The sequence below is a fragment of the Saccopteryx bilineata genome, chromosome 2, assembly GCF_036850765.1.
Source record: "Saccopteryx bilineata isolate mSacBil1 chromosome 2, mSacBil1_pri_phased_curated, whole genome shotgun sequence".
Classification (NCBI taxonomy): domain Eukaryota; kingdom Metazoa; phylum Chordata; class Mammalia; order Chiroptera; family Emballonuridae; genus Saccopteryx; species Saccopteryx bilineata.
In genome coordinates, this window is record NC_089491.1 from 230,667,935 (window position 1) to 230,688,867 (window position 20,933).

At 53.9% G+C, this 20,933-nt stretch overlaps 1 protein-coding gene across 3 annotated transcripts in view; it reads left to right on the top strand.

Annotated features, from left to right (window-relative positions):
• The window catches only part of URB1 (URB1 ribosome biogenesis homolog), a 71,546-nt gene that overhangs the window by 26,558 nt on the left and 24,055 nt on the right, over positions 1 to 20,933 (top strand). For 2 of the 3 annotated variants that reach the window (XM_066259531.1, XM_066259533.1), the window contains exons 12-25: positions 617 to 746; positions 1,345 to 1,461; positions 2,523 to 2,635; positions 4,386 to 4,505; positions 6,156 to 6,272; positions 6,721 to 6,859; positions 7,542 to 7,712; positions 8,644 to 8,837; positions 10,260 to 10,478; positions 11,936 to 12,115; positions 13,390 to 14,284; positions 15,247 to 15,448; positions 16,073 to 16,259; positions 20,273 to 20,331. In XM_066259531.1, the coding sequence (XP_066115628.1) occupies positions 617 to 746; positions 1,345 to 1,461; positions 2,523 to 2,635; positions 4,386 to 4,505; positions 6,156 to 6,272; positions 6,721 to 6,859; positions 7,542 to 7,712; positions 8,644 to 8,837; positions 10,260 to 10,478; positions 11,936 to 12,115; positions 13,390 to 14,284; positions 15,247 to 15,448; positions 16,073 to 16,259; positions 20,273 to 20,331 (2,843 nt within the window). The remainder of the gene's footprint in view (positions 1 to 616; positions 747 to 1,344; positions 1,462 to 2,522; positions 2,636 to 4,385; positions 4,506 to 6,155; positions 6,273 to 6,720; positions 6,860 to 7,541; positions 7,713 to 8,643; positions 8,838 to 10,259; positions 10,479 to 11,935; positions 12,116 to 13,389; positions 14,285 to 15,246; positions 15,449 to 16,072; positions 16,260 to 20,272; positions 20,332 to 20,933) is intronic. The other variant, XM_066259532.1, reaches the window with a different exon arrangement.

Here is a 20,933-nt window from a genome sequence, read left to right on the forward strand (position 1 = left end):
AAGCCAGGCGTGGCCTTCCCGGAGAGGTCTCCAGGCTTTCCTCATGATGTCACAGGTTAGCACCCCAGCTGGCAAAGGTGAGCTTGGGGACACAGCGAGTGGGTGCATAGGGCATGAAGGGGTTGGCTGGCCCAGTCCCATCAGGAACTGTGTGCCCTCCCTTCTCCTACACTGTACACACTCTGGGTGGGGCGAACCTTGGGGACGGGTCACCGGGAAGCCCCTCTTGCTCCCTCCTCCCCTCCTCCCCGCATTTATTCTGGTAAGTCAGGAAGGCCATTGTCTGTACACTGGCTGGCTGCCCTATAAGAGGCAAGGTTGTGCTGGGCAAGTCCCCTGGACAGTTGTAAGGATGCATCTCTTTGTTCCCAAGGCCTTGCTCAGGTGAATGAGTCTTAAGGGGCTTGTTTTGCACCAAATCTTTATTGTGCATGGTTCTAGAAATTTTTTCTCAAAACAGAGCTGGCCAAGGCTGGGGGCCTGGTCCTGTCGTCCCGTCTCTGTGCACAAGCGTGCTGACCCCTCCCCTGCTCTGTGCTGATCCTTGTTGGGGTTTTGGTCGCTCGTTTCTCTTCCTTGTCTGTGTGACACAGCTTTTCCTTTGTTTCCCTTTCAGGTTTTGCCAGACCTGAACACTGTCGTGTGGGTCTGGCAGTCACTTGGAAAGGAAGACACAAAGCAGGGTGACCACAGAGGGGTGGAAAGGAAGAGTGGGGTGCCTGAGGCCTGCGAGGCTCCGCCGTGCGGTGAGAGCTCGCAGCATCTGCCGCTGCAGACGACCAACTCTGGATGGGCTGTGAGGGAGTCTCATGTCCTTGCCTAGGGTGGAATCACGCACCGACTTTTGACATGTGTCACCACAGTGCCTGGCTTTATGTACACACAGCCTGAAGACTCAAGCATCATCCCCTGTGCCCTTTGTGGGCTGGGAGTGGTGCCCCTCCTGTGCTGTGCTGTGGAAGCCGCTACACGTGCCCCAGGAATAAGACCCATGACTCAGACCTTGTTAGCCAGGCGATGGGCTTGTGTCTTGCATCTGTATCCTGTTACTCTCACGGTGGCCCCATGAGTGTTGGCACTGCTGTGTGCCCCCAACCCTGGCTCCCAGTTCAGAGGACACTGAAGCACAGAGACACAGCTTTACTTGTCCAGGGTCCCAGCACTGAAATGGGGATGTAGGCCTTGACCTTTACCACGCGGACTCCTCTGTCTAGCCCTCGGGGTTTGTCTGCAGCCTTGGTGCCCAGCGTGCAGTTGATGTGGGGTGGGGGAGCTCCTTACCGGTTGCTAATGGAGGACAAGAGCAGTGTGTTTCCTAACTGGGGCTGTTTTCTTCTGTTTCAGATGATGCAGAAACCGTTCTCCTGAAGGCCGCCCTGCTCCAGGTCATCTGCCTGTACCAGAAGGTGGTCCCGCACCTGGTTACACAGTACAACTTTGACTTCAGCAAGCTCCTGAAAGGTGCGTCTCCATGGCCTAACCCCCTCGCTGGGTCTGCCAGCGGTGAAGGATGCGGTTCAGCAGAGTGGGGCCCAGAGCTGAGCAAAGCCAGTGGGCATTGGGGCTAGGGGTGACCCACCAGCTTGCTGGTTTTCACTCGGACAGACGTTTTATAAAGAGCTGGTCTTCTTCAATAAATCCCAGGTGAGCTCTTAGCAGCAGCAAGAGGAGATGGGGAAGCGACCTCAGTGGCCTGCCGTGGACAGTCAGCAGACCAGGTCATGTGATGTTCACTCTTTAGAGGGTCGCAGAGGCCCTAGAAGGATGTCCTTCCTGGTCACACAGAGGCACTCTGACACAGTTACTCATATGTCACCCAGTTAGGTTCAAACCACGTCTTGTAAACATAAAACTCTGCTTGTCTGGTCACGTTTCCTTGATGGTCAAGTCTGTCTAATAAAATTGAGTAGTAACTGGGCCTGCAGAGTAAGACATAAAGAAATGCCCTTCTGGGGGTCTGCATGCGGTCATCATATTCAGAGCTGCAGTTAACTTTTCAGCTGTTTGAGGTGAAAGGTCCTCTTTGCTTTGAGAATTGGAAACTTCCTAGAATGTGACCATTTGTGTTTACTAGCCATTCTTTCCCTAGCAAAGAGAAATCTGGAGGTCAGGCCAAAGGCTAGGACCCAATCTCGGGTCACCACTGTCTGCTCACAGAGTGCCTGCAGTCTGCAAGCAAGGCTTGTGCCCACTCAGGGATGGCAGTAACGGGAGCCTGCCCTGGGGAACGAGCGGGTGGTGTGGCCCGTACTGTAGGAAGGGGTCAGTTGGCTAAGGTACAGAGAGGATTTCAACTTCTTGTTGAAGGGTGTGGATGGGCCTTGGAAGGGGTGGGCATGTCAGACGAGGTATCTGGGCAGAGCAGTGGGCACAGCCTGTGAGGGTGACCACAGGACAGGGGGATGGACTCTTGCCTCTGTCCTTTTTCTGGACGTGGAGTCCCTTGGCTGGTCATCTGGCCAGGACAGCAGTTGCTGGATGCCCACCTCCAGGGGCTTAACTGTGTCCCCGTCTGCCCACAGGCGTCATCTCTGAGCAGGGCCTTCGGGAGGAGGTGCCGCCCATCCTGCAGCACCACATCCTGAAGGTGGCCCTGGAGCTGCCTGCCAGCAAGTTTTCGTGGTTGAAGGCACAGGTAGGAGTGGAGCGGAGGGAATCTCACAGGGTCGGGACCCTGATGGGGGGGCATTGCAGGACCACATTAAGGGTCCTTCAGGGATATGTACCCAGAGCAGAGGCCAGATCCTGATTGTGGACGAGGGGGCCTGTGACTGCTTTTGCAAAATAAGTCACTTAACTGAAGATACAGTATTTCTGGGCACTGGGAGGTTTTGTGATTATTGCTTGACTATTTTCCTTTGTCTTTTCTTTCATTATTTTAGAACCTTTTGGAAAATAAAATATTTTCCTTCTTTGTTGTCCTCATTCTGGCAGAACTTAAGACAGAAATAAGAATAGGTACAAGCCAGCAGAGGATTGAGATTGGTGGAAAGTCAGCGAAGATTAGTGGTATTTTTTCTGTGACTCTAATAATATCTAGGAGTTTCTGGAGAGCATAATGTTGAATCACAAAGGGACCTCAAGGTGCAACTGATTGGCCTGTGTATTTAAACATGGGGTATTATCACTTCTATCGGAAGGGAGGAACGTCTGGGCAAAATTCATGTTGTCTGAGTGTTTCTCAGCAGCTCAGATCTGAGACTTAAAGACTCAGATCTTATTTAAGATCACATAGCACCAGTAGCATAGATGTGTACATTAACGTCATTACATGTGTTATTTCCAGAAAGGTGTAAGAACATGTGGCACTGGGGTCACTGCCCACCGAACCTTGAGTCCTTTCTCTGAGGCTCACCTGCATCCTGGTGGACATGGTTCTGCTGGGAACCTTTCCCTATGCCAGGTTCCACATGTGTGCTCTTGACAGCTCGTCTGCCACACTTACAGATGAGGTGTGGAGCATGGGGGGCTAGGAGGCTTCTGCAGGATCCTAGCCACAGGGAAGGATCCAGGACTGGACCCAGGCAGCTGCCCAGAGCCCACTCTCAACCTATGTTCCCCACTATTAGGTCACTGCCATGGCCCCACAGAGAAGACAGGCAGGTGGTGGTCAGTGTTTACCCAGTAAGACAGTGCCACAGGGTATGGATGATTCAGTTAGAAAGTGAACAGAGGCCTCTGACTTTGAAAGGACTGGTATTAAAGTATGACGCTATACCCAAGCCTTCCTTTCTGCTTGTGAGGTGTGCCTACTGGCCTGCAGGGACCCCAGCATATCCATGCTTGGGACCACCTTCATTCCATGGCTGTAGGTCACTCCAGCAGCATAGGCTCCATGGCATGTGAGGCCAGAAGTTGGAGCTCTGCGCTTTTCTGAGACAATGTGTCCAGAGCCCAGATCCTTGGTCAGAGGCTCATTATGGACAAGGACTTGCTTTGTCCACACCAGCCCCTGCTGCAGGGCAGCAAGTGCATGCAGCCTGTGGGGACTCGGCCAGCCCCGGGCCACTCCTGCTCGACACCCACAGGACTCCCCCACCGTGGTCCAAATCGACCCCTGAACAGCCATTGCCCTCTCATGCCTCAGTGTCCACAGGTGTATAGTGGGGGTAACTGTCATTTACTTTGGATTGTGGGGAGAGTAGCGTAGAACTGTGCCAGTGCCTGAAGAGGGCCCCATGCTCCATGTCATCCTTATTGTCACTAGACCTGCTGTGGGGGGTTTTGGGTGAGTTACCTGATGGTTTGTTGTGTGTGAGATCCCGGTGGCCTGGCCACGTTCAGATGAGAGGAGCAGGGGCAGAAGCAGAAGCAGGTGGGCATAGCACCTGCACGCTCAGCACACGGGCATGGTGGGCGCTGATGCTGTTCTCTTCCAACTCTAGGAGGGCCCGAGGGCAGAGGTCATTGGGGGAGAGCGCTCCGTGTTTTACTTACTGATGAAGATGTTTGTGACCAGCACCCATTCCCAGCTCAAGTCATCAACCAGACTTCTTATCATGAAGGTGAGCGTGTCTCTAGTTCCTGTCCTGAAGCATTTCACATAGTCCTTAGAGCAGGGACCCAGTCAGCAGTGGGTGAACTGAGGATGTGTTAGGACCGTTAAAATTAAAAGTACAGGTTTTGTGGAAGTGTTAGTTGGTCGTGTCTTGAACCTGGCTGCAGCCCTGAGAAGCAGAGTGAGTAGGGAAGGTGTGAGCTTGAGTCACACCTGGAAGTGGGTCCTGGTTCTGCCGCCCCTGGGGCGCATAGATGGATAACTTCACCTTGGCACTTACCTGCCACAGTGGACAGGAATAAGAAAAGCATAGGATTAAGAGGAGATGATGTGGGGTAAGGCTATAGGCTGCACTTCCCACTTTCTAGGCTTAGTAGAGAGATTTCCTGGCTTTTGCGGGACGTGTTGAAAGGGCGGTGCCTCTTCCCTAGTCTTCCGCCCAATGAGCTTGTTCACCACCCACAGGCAGGTGTCAGTCGGAGCAGGTGCAGAGCGGTTCTGCTTCTCTTCTGTCTTGTGCTTCATCCCCATGTCCCGGGCTCCGTCCAGGCTGCATGGCAGGAAGAACACGAGTGTCACTGCTGCTGAGCAGCAAGCATCTGGGTGCTGCAGAAATCACACTTGTTCTCAGGGTGCAAAAGTATTCTCACACTTTTCTTGAATTGCTGGTAGTCCTGCTGCCCTTTAACCTCAGCTGAGCTGCCCTTTTTTTTTTTTTTTTTTTTTTAGATTTTATTTATTCATTTTTATTAGAGAGAGAGGAGAGAGATGAAAGAGAGAGAGTGAGAACAGGGGGAGGAGCAGGAAGCATCAACTCCCATATGTGCCTTGACCAGGCAAGCCCGGTCTTTTGAACTGGCGACCTCAGCATTTCCAGGTCGATGCTTTATCCACTGCGCCACCACAGGTCAGGCTCAGCTGAGCTGCTTGAAGGACATGAACATCTAGGTCTCGACCTCTGTACATTTCCATGTCCTCACAGGTTGTGTAGGTGTGAATTTGATCCTGGCCAGGTGTCACAATCACTAACTGCAGACGCGGAATGGGCACAGTCGGGTTTGCCCTGGTGCCCTTTTGCTGCCAGGCCCACGTGTGGGGTGGCTAGACCCTACGTCTCTGTCATGAGGCCCTTTGGGGATGTCATTGACTCACCCCATAGGCTCAAGTCCTGCCTCGTAGCAAGCCCCGTTCTTTGAGAACTGGTGCTCCTCGCCTCAGGTCTGAGTCTCGAGGTGCTGCACCTAGAGGCTGTGATGTGGCTGCTTTGTTGTCCCAGAGGATTTCAGACAGGCTGAAAGCTGGGCAGCTGTGAGGCGTTGAGTTCTGCACATGTCGTGGGACTTGGACAATCCAGGTGAAGAATCAGATTCCTGAGCAACAGCAGGACTTTATTTGTTAATAGGAGTTGAAGGAAGGAGGAAACAGCAGCTGGACCGGCTGTGTTCTCTGATAGAACACAGGTACTCCCTCCCGCCCCCCCTTTCCCCAGCTGTGGGAGTGTTGTTCTGAGAGAAAAGTGTTTAGAGTGAAACTAGTGAAACCTGGCCCGGTGGTGCTCCTTGGGTCTCCGCGTCCTGTTGGAGCACTGTCGCACCTGGCGGCTCCTGCAGAAATGGGGTTCCCGCTGACTCCCCCTCTGCCATCTGCTTCTGAACAGGTCCTACGGGACACGGGTGTGTTTGAGCACACGTGGAGGGAGCTGGAGCTGTGGCTGGAGCACCTGGACAGCACCGTGCAGGACAGCAGAGAGGCTGTGATCCAGTTTCTGGAACGCGTAAGCACACTTCCGTGTAAGGGAGCGTGTTCGGAGTCATTCCACTAGGTCACCCTTAGCTCATTCGGGTATGTTTGAGGCGCCAGCGCCCAGAGGTCTCTTTCTGGCTGACCTCCTGATTCTTGCAGACATTTCGCACCCGTGTAGTTTTAGAATCTGGAATAGGGCAGTGTCTGCTGTGAGCTGTTCACTTACCTCTTAGGAACTGTGTTTGCACAGAATGCTGGTGTACTAAGTGATGTTAAAGGCAATAGATATATATACTAACAGGAGGTATTGTTTAAAGTCCTACAACAAATTTTTTTTTTTAATTTTTTGCAGGAAAATTATTGTTCTTTTTAAGGCTGGTTAACATTTTAACTTTTCCCCTTTATTTTACCAGTGATATTTTGGGGCATTTCCCCTCATTAGTGACCATCTGTTTTCCACTTGGCTCTTTAACGCCCAGGTTCTGCTCACATTGGTGGCAAACCCCTATCCGTACACAGACAAGACATCCGACTTTGTCCAAGAAGCCAGCACGCTGCAGGCCTCTGTGGCGAAGCAGGAAGCCGACGACGCCAGCATCCCCGTCTCTCACATCGACGGTAGGTGCTGTTCTGGCGAGGTCCTCGGGTGCTGGGGTCAGCTGCAGTGGCGTCTTAGCAACAGGAGAGGAGTTGCATTAAAGGTTATGCAGGATGCAAACGTCCCATCTCTTGGTGTCAAAGACCAGCCTGCCATGGAAATGAACCTTGCCCTGTTTGTTTACATGGTGGAGACACGTATAGTTTGTTTGCTGGGTTGTCTGTGTCTGTGCGGAGTTTATACTAGGTGATGATGTAAGCGCATCACAGATCTGACGGACTGAGCCTCACACACAGCCCTGTGGGGGCGCTGTCCTCCCCATTGTACATGTTGATGAGGCCACTGGGGCACAGAGGGTATTTGATCTGGTCCCCTCACATGGTCTACACTTAATAGAGTCAGGGTTTGAATCCAGGGACTCTGGTCTGGCCCTCCGCTGTGCTTTAGCTCTTCCCCCCTTTGGCTCCTCACTGTCACTTGGGGAAACTTCAGCCTGTTGTCACTTGGGCTCTATGTTCTAGCAGAGAGCTTAAGCTTTTATAGGGAATGTTCTCATTGTTTAGAATCAAACTTCACATTAAGCATTTTCCCCTAGAAAATTCAGTGGTTTTTTTTTCTCTTTTCACCCGTATTGTCTTGCTCTTCCCTCCCTCTCTGGCTCTTGCCTGGCTGTGACACCCCCCCCTCCACCCCCCATCTCAGATGTACTGGACATGGTGGACGTCCTGATGGAAGGCAGCGAAGGCTTGGATGAGGAAATTGGGTTCTCACTAAGTGAAGACATGGTCCTGCTCACGTTCCCCTTCAGTGCGGTAGTCCCCGCAGCCCTGGAAGCCAGGAATAAGCTACTCTTCGGGACAGAAAGGGAAGCAGGTACCTTGTGTGATCAGGATGTAATGGGCACAGCAGGTCAGCTGAGTCAGTGTTGGGAGGTGGGATCCAGGGACGCTAGAAATAATTGCTGAAAGCCCACCAAGGGAGAGCCCCCAGTGGCAGAGCTGCATATGCAGGGCAGGAATGAGAAGCTGGCAGGTGGCTGGGAAGTAGGCCATCTGAAGGGTGAATGTGAAATCCTGTGTTTCCATAGCTGCTCAGTCCCCTGCTGGGACACTCACTTCTCACTGTTATTTCTTGACATCTTCATGCTCAGAGATGAGCTCTTTGTATTAGCTGGGTAGCCAGGCAGCGTAGACCCCAGGAAGCACTCGCAGATCACGATAGTCAGTTAGGCTCGCTTAGGCTTTGCTGCGGTGATGGACAAGCCCAGGCACATCAGTGGTATAATGAGTGAAGGTCTCTTTTATGACCTGTTTATAGTCCCGGCCAGGCCAGGTGGCCCAGAGCGTGTGTCCTCCAGAGGTGGGGTTGGGGATCCCGGCTGCTCTGTCTGTCGCTGCACCACCTCTGTGTGACATCCCAGGTCATGCTGGAAGGGGAAAAGAGGGTGCGTTATGCAGGGCTGCCATGGCCAGGCTTAGAGGGAGGGGTAAACCAGTACACCAGTCACATGGTTCTGGCCTAACTGGCAGGGGGCTGTGTGTCAAGGAGGAGGAAGGGGATTGGTGGCCTCCGCTCTGCCAGGTCCGGGTCTGCACTTTGGAACCTCAGGACCTGAAGTCTGACTGGGTCATAGAACGGAGCCTTGTGTCACTACAGTGGTGGCATCTGCCTTTCAGTGTGGTTATGTGGCCCCTGGTAATGCTGGCATGAATTTCTCTGGTCTTAGACATGTGAGTTGGGGTACTGATGGCTCACAGAAGGCCAGTCCCATGAGTGCTGCCACATGCTCTTCGTGCCTTCGCAGGAGACAGCATTGTGGCATATCTAACGGCCGTGCTCACAGACCTCCTGCACAGCCAGAGGGACCCCTTGGCCCTGTGTCTCCTGCTTCAGGCTTATGACAAGTTGGTGCCTCCGGCCCTGCCCTGCTGCCACCAGCTCTCCTGGTTCAGCAGATACTATAGCCTCTGGATCCCAGAGTCTGCCCGAGAGGCATTGGTGAGTGTGACTACTGCAGCCATTGGCGTTGCTGGTGACCGGGCCTTTCCCTGGGAAGCACAAGCCCTCTTCCCTTGGCCACAGCTGTGTCTCTAAGGCTGACATTTCCTAACCTCATGTCCCTGGTCAGAGGACGCTAAGAGGGCCGGGCGGAGTGCGGGCTGCCTTTCCCTCTGGCTGCTGTGTAATCGATCAGTGGCATCTGGCTTTGGGGTGGGGGTTGCTTTTGTCCTTTTTCCCTGCTGAGCAGTCTGTGCATGCTTGGCTTGCCATCTCCTGTGGCCCTGAGCGTACCCTGCGCTTCTATTCAGATGTCAGATTGGTCCCACTGGCTCCCGCAGGCCTCCGTTCTGCTGAAACTGGGAAAGGGGGTTACTTTTAATAGGTTGCTGCGTTTGGGTCCAGTGCACAGTCCACACTCTTTAAAGCACACCCATACCTACGTGTAGGCTGGGCTCCATATTGGTGAAGGCCGTGCAGTGGCCTGCGTGGAGTTGTGGACCATCAAGGCTGTGCTCGCAGTGGGTGCTCAGAGCAAGAGAGCCTGCCCTCTGGAGGAGGTCACAGTGCTTCTCAACTTGAGGGGCCTCAGGGTCCCCTGTGGGCTCCACCCAGCCGGTCTGGTCCAGCACATCTGAGTGGGGCCCAGAAATGTGTGAAGGTCTCTTTTTTGACCTGTTTATAGTCCTGGCCAGGCCAGGTGGCCCAGAGCATGTGTCCTCCAGAGGTGGGGTTGGGGATCCAGGCTGCTCTGTCTGTCGTTGCACCACCTCTATGTGTGACATCCCAGATCATGCTGGAAGGGAAAAAGCACATTCTAGCACATTCCCTGGTGATGCAGCTGCTGGTCCAGCCTCTTCAACCGGACCTGCCAAGTTCCAGGGCACACATACAGCCTAGGTTTATCAGCCTTGGGAAGCCAGGTGATAAAGGCCGTGGGGTAAATAAGCTGGGCAGCCTGGGAATTATGTGAAAGGAATGAACAACTCAAGAACTTGCTGTGAATTTGCCTTCCTCCCTCCTTCCCGAGAAGTTGCTCTAACCACAGCTCCTGAGGCGGGGCCTGTGGAGGGCATGCCGCTCACAGAGCCAGTGCTTGTGTGGGGTTGACCTCCCACTTCCACAGACGAGTCACAGTGATTGCTGGACTGCATTCATCTCTGTCACACACGGCTCCTATAGCCACCTGTTCTCAAGGTGCCTGAACACCTTCCGGTTCGAGACCGACATTAGCGCACTCCAGGGAAGCCATGAGACTGACGATAGGGGCTAGCTCACCTTTCTCTACGCGGTCTTGCTTTCTTTTCTGGTGTGAGCAGGTGACTCCTGTGAGATGCCCCTTGTTCTCACTGTCACCTGCCCCTGCTTACCAGGCCGTGCACCTTCCGCACCTGTGCTGACTTGTCCTTCCTCTTCCCCAAGCCATTTCAGACCCTGGGTGGCCTTGCCCCCCAGCCTCCATCGGCCTGCCCCTTTGGCACCCTGCTGCAGACGGCCTTCCAGAGCAAGGACACACTGCTGGATGAGGGTGTGCAGGCGCAGCTGCGGGCTGCGGTCCCATGCCTCCCCATGCACCGTGTCCTGCTTTCGGTGACACACGTACTGCTGTACCTGCGGACCACTGTGGAGTGCTTTAGCCAGGTGAGCTGGCCTCCTCCAAGCCATTTATGAGTGTCCTGGGCCACGCGCCACTTGGTCCACTCCAGGCCACAGGGTAAGCCTGCCGCTTGAGGCCCGCTACCCCTCCTCCCTGTGCACACACAGGTTCTGCACCTGCTTTGTCCAGGCCTCGTTTGTAAACCCAACTAGTCCCTCAGCAGCTGCTGACGGACCACCACATGCAGCTGAGCCTTGTCTCTGTAGCAGCTGCTGGTCGGAAGGGGCCCTTCCTATCACACAGGGTTCCTCTTGTACAGGTTTTGTTTTGTTTTGTTTTTAAGATTTTATTTATTTTTTGAGAGGACAGAGAGAGAGAATTGGGGGAGGAGCAGGAAGCATCAACTCCCATATGTACCTTGCCCAGGCAAGCCCAGGGTTTCAAATTGGTGACCTCAGCATTCCCGGTTGGCACTTCATTCACTGCGCCTCCACAGGTCAGGCACATTGATTTCCTGGCCTGTTTCACTTTCTGGGACCCTTTCTTTCTTTTTTCTTTTTTTAAGACTATTCATTTTAGAGAAGAGCGAGAGAGAAGGGGGGAGGAGCAGGAAGCATCAACTCCCATGTGTGCCTTGACCAGGCAAGCCCAGGGTTTTGAACCAGTGACCTCAAATGCTCTTTTCATCACAACATACCAAGTGTACATACTATCAACATGATTTTGTGTGTGTGTGACAGAGGGACAGACAGACTGGAAGGGAGAGAGATGAGAAGTGTCAGTTCTTTGTTGCGGCACCTTAGTTGTTCATTGATCGCTTCTCATATGTGCCTTGACCAGGAGCTACAGCAAACTGAGTGACCTCTTGCTCGAGCCAGTGATCTTGGGCTTTTCAAGCTGGTGAGCTTTGCTCAAACCAGATGAACCGACGCTCAAGCTGGTGACCTTGGGGTTTTGAACCTGGGCCCTCTGCGTCCCAGTCCGACGCTCTTATCTACTGTGCTACCACCTGGTCTTGTGCAGGTTTTCATTCAAGAGTTCCTCGGTGAGCTTTCTCTCCCTGATGTGCCGTAGGTCTTTTTTTTTAAGTGGGTTTTTTTTTTAATTCTGACACCCATCTGTTCGTGCACCCACAGCTGACTCCTGTATGTGCCCGCACCAGGGAATGGGCCCACAACCTTGGTGCATCAGGACTATGCTCCAACCAGTGGAGCTGCCCGGCCAGGGTTGGCTTGCAGGTCATTAGGTTAGGTTTTGAGGTGGGCCTCTTCTTTTCATTTTGGTCAGAAATAAACCTACGTATTTCATCAGGGCTTAGGAGGCCTCATCTTACTGGGAAATAACTTCGAGGTTATCGACGTGTTTTGAACAGTTGCCATTCTAGCCTTGGATCTTGTTAATGGTGACATCGCACCTTCTGGTCAGGGAGGAACCTGGCACAATTTTGGTGACTGTCAGCTCTTCCCTGGTCTGAGGGGTCATGTGGCCCTTGTCCCCACAGCTAGGCAGAAGCACAGGCCCCCCTGTCCTGCAGCTCCTCCTGGACCTCCTCAGGCTCCTGGTCTTGCACTGCAAGCAGCTGGACGCCCAGAACCGGCAGAAGTGCGAGGCCGCGCAGGCCGAGTCCAACCTCTTCCTGGACATGGAGTCCGTGGCCTCGCTGGAGCTGGCCAGTGACAAGGTGCGTGGGTCTCCTGCCTGCTGGCCTTTTCACAGGAAGTCACAGACACCACTGTCCCTCACTCCTGTGTCCATTGCAAGCGTGTGTCCACTATAGGCAAATAAGAACGTGGGAAACTGGAGGAGACACTGAGACCACCCAACCCTCCACCCAGATATGGGTGTGGCTTAACCTGGGCGTTGTCCTCCCTGTCCCCGGTGCTCTGTCACCCTCCCTCCAAGCAGTTCCCCAAGAAACATACATGAATGTTTCCCTGAAGCAGCTGCAGCCTGCACGTGGGGCTCAGCCTCTGACAGGGCCCGTTCCTGGTCAGCCCTGCTTGGAAGGGCGCACCTGGCTCCTGTGGGACAGGGCAAAATTTCTCACACAGTCTGGCAGTTGGCCTGTTGTGCTGGGTTCAGGAACCAGACACATTTGTCGTTTCAGAGGCTGCTTCCTTCCATCTCCAGGCACGCAGTGGCATATCCACTGTGCAGGGCTGCCTGTTAGTCGGGCAAAGCAACCCTGTCGTGCCTGCACTTTCCTCTTCTAAACCGGCATGGCGCAGCAGGATTGTGACAGGTTCCCTTCCCTTCTCCTTAGGGTAAATGAGGAAAGGAATGGATTCCTGTCCCAGGGACCGCTGTGGTTTCACTGACGACCCATGTTCAGCAGGGCTGCTTAGAGTGGCAGAGTCAGATGACCCTGACCCAGTACAGGCCCCTGCCACTTCCTGCTCAGGGTCTCATGCTCGAGCTAGCTGGTGCCTCGGGGTCACAGAAGGCCCTGCCCACGTCTACAGGTGGAACAAGTGGAGCGGGATTGCCTTCATTTTGATTGGGGCTTCACAGCATTTTAATCCGTGCTCCTTCCCCACTTGGGGTCTGTAACTTGTGACTGCATTATCCCTGCCCATGACCAGATTTGTTTTGGAGGCCAGGGCTGCGAAGGAGAAATCAGTGATCTTGGTCACGTGTTGATTCTGGGTTTCCCATCCTTGGCACTGAGTGGAGAGTGATTTTGTGTAAATTTGGTCAGACTGACTTTATCAGACACCTGCCGGTCTGAGAGGGCCACTGACCACGTCCTGGTCCAGCCTTCACCTGTACCCAGGAGGAGGAGTGTGACAGTGGGGTCACAGCTCTGCTGGGGTCAGGGTAGGGGCTTTAGCTCTCCTGGGAGGGGTGTTGGAAGGAGGGCTTTCATCCTGCTCACCTGGGGAAGACACACAGCAGCTCTGTCCCTTCCCATGGGCCCTGGGCCACCTGCGAGGCCATGCCGTCTCTGTCTTCCAGACGCTGCAGGAAGTGCTAGAGACTATCCTCAGACACCCCACGCTGGAGGGCTGGTACCTGGCCCTGGAGCGGCGAGCCCTCCCCTCCCACACCCTCAGCCCCGTCCTCGTGAAGCTCCTGGCCGCCCCCCTCAGTGCAGGGGTTCTGCAGCTGCTGACAGCCAGCGCCCCCATTCTCCAGAATCTTGGTCAGCTGGGCCTCCTGGCCAGGTACTTGGAGGCCGTCACCCAGAGCGTGCTGACGGAGCTGCAGAGCAGGAAGGCAGGCCCGGCCACAGCGCCACCACAGATCCTTCCGCAGCTGGAGGCCCTGCAGCAGCTGCATGCCCATATGGGGGGTGCCCAGCTCCGTGAGGTCACCCTGGCCCTCCTGAGCCTGCCCGAGGCCCACCTGCTGGCCAGGCAGCCCGTGAAGTCCACCAGGAAGGAGAGACACTTGAATGCTTTTGGCAAGACCCTGGTTCAGCTGTTGACCAGCAGCCCTCAGGGTCAGCTACTAAGTGGTGAGCTCCTCTGGGCCTCCGAATACATGAGAGGCTTGGGAGTTCTGCTCCCTACATTGGCTGTGGACGAGCTGGACACTGTGTTCCTGCAGTCTCTGCAGAGGGAACCCACTCTGGCCCCTGTGATCAAGGCCGACCTGCTTGACGACTGCCTGACCCGGTGCACACAGGCAGCCCTGGGCATCGCTGCCCTGCTGGTGCAGCAGAGCTGGACACACCTGCTGCGCTTTGAGCTGTGGTGCGGGCAGCCGGGGGCGGGGCTCCACCTTCAGAAGGGCCTGGAGGATGTCCTGCCCCTTGTGCACGTGTACTTCCAGCGCCGGGCCCGGGGACTCTCCTTATCCCCAGCAGGAGGTACGGGGACCCGGGGACACTTCCCATCCCCAGCAGGAGGTACGGGGAAAGGTGGCTGTGGGCAGCTGGGAGTTTGAGGTCAGACAGGTTGGTCCTTGTGTAAATCCTGGAACTCCATGGTTAGATGTGGTTTAGTTACCTTTTTCCTCCAGCGTCTGGCCCAGCTCTGGAGACAGAGAAAGATGAGAAATTCTCACTCAACATCTCCCCGACACTTAACTTTATGGCTTAAGGTGTCATGCCTCCCCCCCATACACCCATCAACTTTGAGTTACCATATAAAGCTCAGGGGCAGGTGGGCAGTTGCTGTGGACCAGTGAGGAGGACCAGCACCAGGACTAGGTCTTGTTAGGCTGAGAAGTCACTCAGGGTAATCGTCCCTATCACACCCCACTGTCCTCGCCATCAGGTACATGGGTGACGGTGCTGAGTCGAGGCATTTTGGGCCCCACTCTCCTCTTCCTGCACTTTCTCAGCACTGACGTGCTCCTCAGTCACCTCAAACTTAATTTATCCTGGTTGCACGAATGGAAGGTTCTCACTCGCTGCTTTGCCTGTTCTGAGTGACTGCATATCAGGGATGATGAGTATTTTTTATGACACGGGCCCTGAGGAAGCCATCCCGGTAGCGGTTATTGGCGCACCGGTTGAGTTGCTCCCATCCCGTACCCTTGCAGTGTCTGTGTGAGTCCAGGTGTTTGTGCTCACCTGGTTGTTGTGGGCTCTGAGCTGGGTGACGTGGCGCCCATGGGGTCAAAGGATGCCCGTCAGAGGGTTGACCAGGAGAGTGCTGCTGAATGCTTCACAGACACTCCTGGGGGAGACCTACATGTGGCATCTGCCATGTCCACGGCCATGACTGCCACAGCCCGTCTAAAGCCACCAGTGTGACATTACCCAGGCAGGAAGCTCCCAGAGCTTAGCAGCGGGTTCTCGTGGGCTGGTGCGCACTGGCTCAGCGCTCCCAAGTATGATGGCCTCTCCTTCCGTGTCTGCCTCAGTGTCCTCAGCTGCTGTCCAGGTCTTGAGGAAGGCCCTGTGGAGGCGGCTACAGACCAGGCTCCTCAGTGCTGATGGGTCCCCTGACTCTGGGCTGCACGCCGAGGTCTTGGCCCAGCTGATCCCCTTTGCAAGAGCCAAGGACCTCAGTGTCCTCAGAGATGGCTTGCTCAGCTTGCTGCAGACTCCGAACGGCCACAAGAGGTATGAGGCTCAGAGTATTTGAAGGCTGCTGCCGGCCTCACTTTCCCCTGTAGATCTATAAACTGGTGAGGAATTGCTGCCTTCCTATGGTGGCAGTCTGGGAGAAGCCAGTTCCTAAAGCAGTCTTCCAGCCATCGTGGCTGGCTGGTTCTGACTCCTCAGAACAATGGTTTCCAATAGGGGAATCTTGGCCCCTCCAGGGGACAGTGGCCAATGTTTGATATTTTTTATCGCAACATGGGTGCCGAATGTTGCTTGTGGCATCTAGAGGGTAGAAAGCCAAGGGTACTGCTGGATATCCTGTAATGCACGGGACAGCCCTCACTTACCCCCTCCTCCCGCAAGAAAGAATTATCTGGCTTGAAATGCCCTACTGCTAATGTTGAGATAGCCTAATTCAGACTAAGTCTGGATAGTAAGTACTTCCTTTTTCTTGTGTGCTCACATTATTTCCCCTAGTTGTAAAAATTCTGGTCTTTGATATTTGAGGAAGGAGCAGGGAAAGCTCCTGATACTTGTGCTCGGGTAGCACAGAGCGGGACTCACTGTCGTGTTAGCTTGTCCTTAGAGCTAGATGTATCTTAGCCACTACCTCTGATTCTGAGGCTTTGTCTCCCACTGCAGCTGGATCGTGGCTGATGCTGTCTCAGCCGCCCTGCAGGGATCAGCGGGAGAGCTGCATGCCTGGGAAGAGACCCTGCTGCAGTCCTGCGTGAAGTGGCTGCTTGCGTCTTTCAGTGGCCGACAGCGGGACCAGGACAGTGTCGAGGGTCAAGAGAAGCAGATGCTGCAGAGGCTAAACCAGCTCTTGGTAGGTGTCTCACCTTTCTTTAATCCTTGTTACCATGTAGAGCCAGAGAAAGATAGGCAGACCAAGGTTGACAGGTACATCCTGGACTGGGGCGTGGACGTGGCTGTGAGGGATGAGGGGCCGTGTCTAGGAGGCCAGGGCATGGATGTGACTGTGAGGGATGAGGGGCTGTGTCTGGGAGGCCAGGGCATGGACGTGGCTGTGAGGGATGAGGGGCCGTGTCTGGGAGGCCAGGGCATGGATGTGACTGTGAGGGATGAGGGGCTATGTCTGGGAGGCCAGGGTGTGGACGTGGCTGTGAGGGATGAGGGGCCGTGTCTGGGAGGCCGGGGCGTGGACGTGACTGTGAGGGATGAAGGGCCGTGTCTGGGAGGCCAGGGTGTGGACGTGACTGAGGGATGAGGGGCCGTGTCTGGGAGGCCGGGGTGTGGACGTGACTGTGAGGGATGAGGGGCCGTGTCTGGGAGGCCGGGGCATGGACGTGACTGAGGGATGAGGGGCCGTGTCTGGGAGGCCAGGGCATGGACGTGACTGAGGGATGAGGGGCCGTGTCTGGGAGGCCAGGGCATGGACGTGACTGAGGGATGAGGGGCCGTGTCTGGGAGGCCGGGGCGTGGATGTGACTGTGAGGGATGAGGGGCTGTGTGGCTGTGAGGGATGAGGGGCCGTGTCTGGGAGGCCAGGGTGTGGACGTGGCTGTGAGGGATGAGGGGCCGTGTCTGGGAGGCCAGGGTGTGGACGTGGCTGTGAGGGATGAGGGGCCGTGTCTGGGAGGCCAGGGTGTGGATGTGACTGTGAGGGATGAGGGGCCGTGTCTGGGAGGCCAGGGTGTAGACGTGACTGAGGGATGAGGGGCCATGTCTGGGAGGCCAGGGCGTGGACGTGACTGTGAGGGATGAGGGGCCGTGTCTGGGAGGCCAGGGTGTGGACGTGGCTGCGAGGGATGAGGGGCCGTGTCTGGGAGGCCAGGGTGTGGACGTGGCTGTGAGGGATGAGGGGCCGTGTCTGGGAGGCCAGGGTGTGGACGTGACTGTGAGGGATGAGGGGCCGTGTGGCTGTGAGGGATGAGGGGCCGTGTCTGGGAGGCCAGGGCATGGATGTGACTGAGGGATGAGGGGCCGTGTGGCTGTGAGGGATGAGGGGCCGTGTCTGGGAGGCCAGGGCATGGACGTGACTGAGGGATGAGGGGCCGTGTCTGGGAGGCCAGGGTGTGGACGTGGCTGTGAGGGATGAGGGGCCGTGTCTGGGAGGCCAGGGTGTGGACGTGACTGAGGGATGAGGGGCCGTGTCTGGGAGGCCAGGGTGTGGACGTGGCTGTGAGGGATGAGGGGCCGTGTCTGGGAGGCCAGGGTGTGGACGTGGCTGTGAGGGATGAGGGGCCGTGTCTGGGAGGCCAGGGTGTGGACGTGACTGTGAGGGATGAGGGGCCGTGTCTGGGAGGCCAGGGCGTGGACGTGACTGTGAGGGATGAGGGGCCGTGTCTGGGAGGCCAGGGTGTGGACGTGACTGAGGGATGAGGGGCCGTGTCTGGGAGGCCAGGGTGTGGACGTGGCTGTGAGGGATGAGGGGCCGTGTCTGGGAGGCCAGGGTGTGGACGTGACTGTGAGGGATGAGGGGCCGTGTCTGGGAGGCCAGGGCATGGACGTGACTGTGAGGGATGAGGGGCCGTGTCTGGGAGGCCAGGGTGTGGACGTGGCTGTGAGGGACGAGGAGGCTGGGGCTGGTGGAACAGCTGCAGTGAGAAGCCAGCAGGAATGTTGGACTTCGTCAAACACTTTGTTGCATCACTGAGATGATTATTTGGTTTTTCCTTTTTGCTTAGTCTGTTAAGTGAATTATGTTAACCTTTGAATATTAAACCAGCCTTGCATTCCTGGGATAAACCTACTTGATCATGGGATGTCACTGTCTTTAAATATTGTTATATTTTATCTGCTAATGTTTTATTAAGAATTTTTGTATCTTGTGTGCATGAGGAATATTTTTAACTTGCAATGTTTTTGTTTGGTTTTAGGATCAGGTAACAGCACTCTCAGAGAGGGTTGAGAAGAGTTTCAATGAGTACAGAATTCTAGGTTCTCTATTTTCTTGAAACATTTTAAAGGTGTTGTTTTACTCTCTTCTAGCATGTGATTGTGTTTTTGTTTGTTTGTTTACTTAGAGACAGAGAGAGGGACAGATAGGGACAGACAGGAAGGGAGAGAGATGAGAAGCATCAATTCTTCGTTGTGGCACCTTAGTTGTTCATTGACTGCGTTCTCATATGTGCCTTGACTGGGGCGGGGGGGTTGGTGCTACAGCAGAGCACATGACCCCTTGCTCTAGCCAGCGACCCTGTGCCCAAACTGGTGAGCCCGTGCTCAAGCCAGATGAGCCTGTGCTCAAGCCAGTGATGTCGGAGTTTCGAACCTGGACTCTCTGTATCCCAGTCTGATGCTCAATCCACTGCACCACTGCCTGGTGAGGCCAGCATGTGTTGTTTCTGTCTTTCTTATCTGTCTTTCTTATCTTTGTTCCTCTGTAGAGTATGCCCTTTATCTCTGGTTGCTTTTAGGGTTTCTCTTTACATTGATTAAAGCAGTTTGATTACAATGTTCCTTAGTATAGTTCTCTTCACAATCCCTGTGCTCTAGTTTCAGTTAGTTTGTTGTGTCTATGAGTTTAGAGTTTCTGTAAAATTTGGAAATAGCTATTTTTGACCATTATACTTTTCTGTTGAAGTGTCTTTTTAACGTTATATTTTTGCATGGAAATAATTAGCGTTGTGAAAGGTAACATATGAGTTATTCTTCAATGCACAGTGTCACAGAATGAATGACTTGTGTTTAAACTCTGAACCCAAGACATAAAAAGTAATCCTCAGGAAGATAACCTGGGTCAAATTTAAGTGAGTGGAAAATGTATTCATAAGTTATAGATCATGCAATGTGTCTATGTATTTGTGTTAAAAGGCATTAAAACCTGTATTTCAACCTTGATTTGTTGTTAAGGGTTGTGACTGTCAGGCTGGCTCATAGCACCCAGTATGGCTCAACTAAGGCAGAGGAGAACTATTCCCCCTCAATCCAGATAGACCTGAGCTGCAGAGAAGGGGCTGGGCCCCCGCCCTGTCACTGTGAGCATCCCTGCCTGGCTCCATTGGGTGACAGGCTATGCTGTCTCAGGGATTTGTACTTAAGACATACCTTTCTCCTTACCCCACTTTAATTTCTCTCTCTCTCTTTCTTTGAGTGGAAAGTACAGAGTTCCCATATACCCTCTGCCCCCCACACAGAATCTCCCCCACCATCAGCACCAAACATCAGCCCTTTCCTTATAATAGAAGCATATTTTCACACTGTGAGGTATAAGCTCCTAAGTGCGTAGTTTAGTGCTGATGGGTATGCATGCCCTGTGCCCACACTCCCACCCATAATTCCACCCTCCCAGTCAGTCCCCGCCCTCTGGAGCAGCCGTCTGCTGGTTTGACGTGGTAGCACGTTTGGAGATTCTTTCCACGTCAGTGCTGTGGCCCACGCTGGCCCGGCTGTTGGTGCAGCAGCCATGTGTGGCTGAACTTGTGTGTGTAGTGGGTCACTTAGTGCTGGCTGGAGTGGTGGACAGAGGGAAGACAACAGAACTATTGGGACAATTCCTTGTGCTCATGTGGTGAGCACAGGGATTCTGATAAACTATCAGCTACTCACAAGAAACAATTTTTTAAAAGTAAGAAGCAAATGTGTGTTTTGTGGCTTGTAGGTAACTCTATTCCTCATTTATGGAGTGGCTCCAAATTTCCATTCTATATTCGGTTTTCTTTAATTTTTTTTTTTAATATTGATTTTGGAGAGAGAGGAAGGAAGAGAGAGACTGGAACATCAATCTGTTCCTATATGTGCCCTCACCAGGGATCAAACCAGCAACCTCTGCACTATGGGATGATGCTCTAACCAGCCGAGCTATCCGGCCAGGGCCACATTCTGTTTTCTAAACTGAGATGTTTCATGTATGTTTCTCACTTACTTTATTCATAGAGTTCTCTTAATGAAGTGGATCCTGGTGATTGGCAGAAGCTTGTGAAGACTGGGCTCAAGTAGGTGGATTTTGTTCCTTTGGTGTGAATGTCACTGATTATGATACAGAGTCACTTGTACGTGGCGAGGCAGGTGCTGTTCCTGTCTCAGGGACACGAGCTGTGTAATGTGAGAGGTCAGGGGATCTGCCCGCTGATGAGTGTGTTGTTAGTGATGACGAGAAGTAGCCTTTGAAATGTGAAATATTTTTTAAATGCCAGAAATGTGCTGAGACTAATCCAGCAGCGCCTGCATTTAATAAATGCTGACAGTTTTCGATATTTGTCCTTTGTCTCGTCTTTCCCTTGCCCAGAAGTTGTCACTCTTCTGAGGTTCAGCTTGGTCATGGCCATGAGTGGTTTCATGCTTGGATTGCACATCAGTATGTCTCTGAACAGTCAGTGACTTTGTAACAGATGTATCATTCTGTATGTGTACTTTTTTGTACTCAGATGTTTGAGTTACCCAGGTGGAAACACGGAGCTCTGTCATTCACCTTTTTGCTCTTGACTGTAGCATAGTTGTGTGAGCCAGCCCCTGCTGGTGGAGAGCTGTCCCCATCTTCCCGCCCTCCCAGCAGTGAGTGCGGCTGTCTCCTGGTGCCTGTGTGCAGGATGTTCTT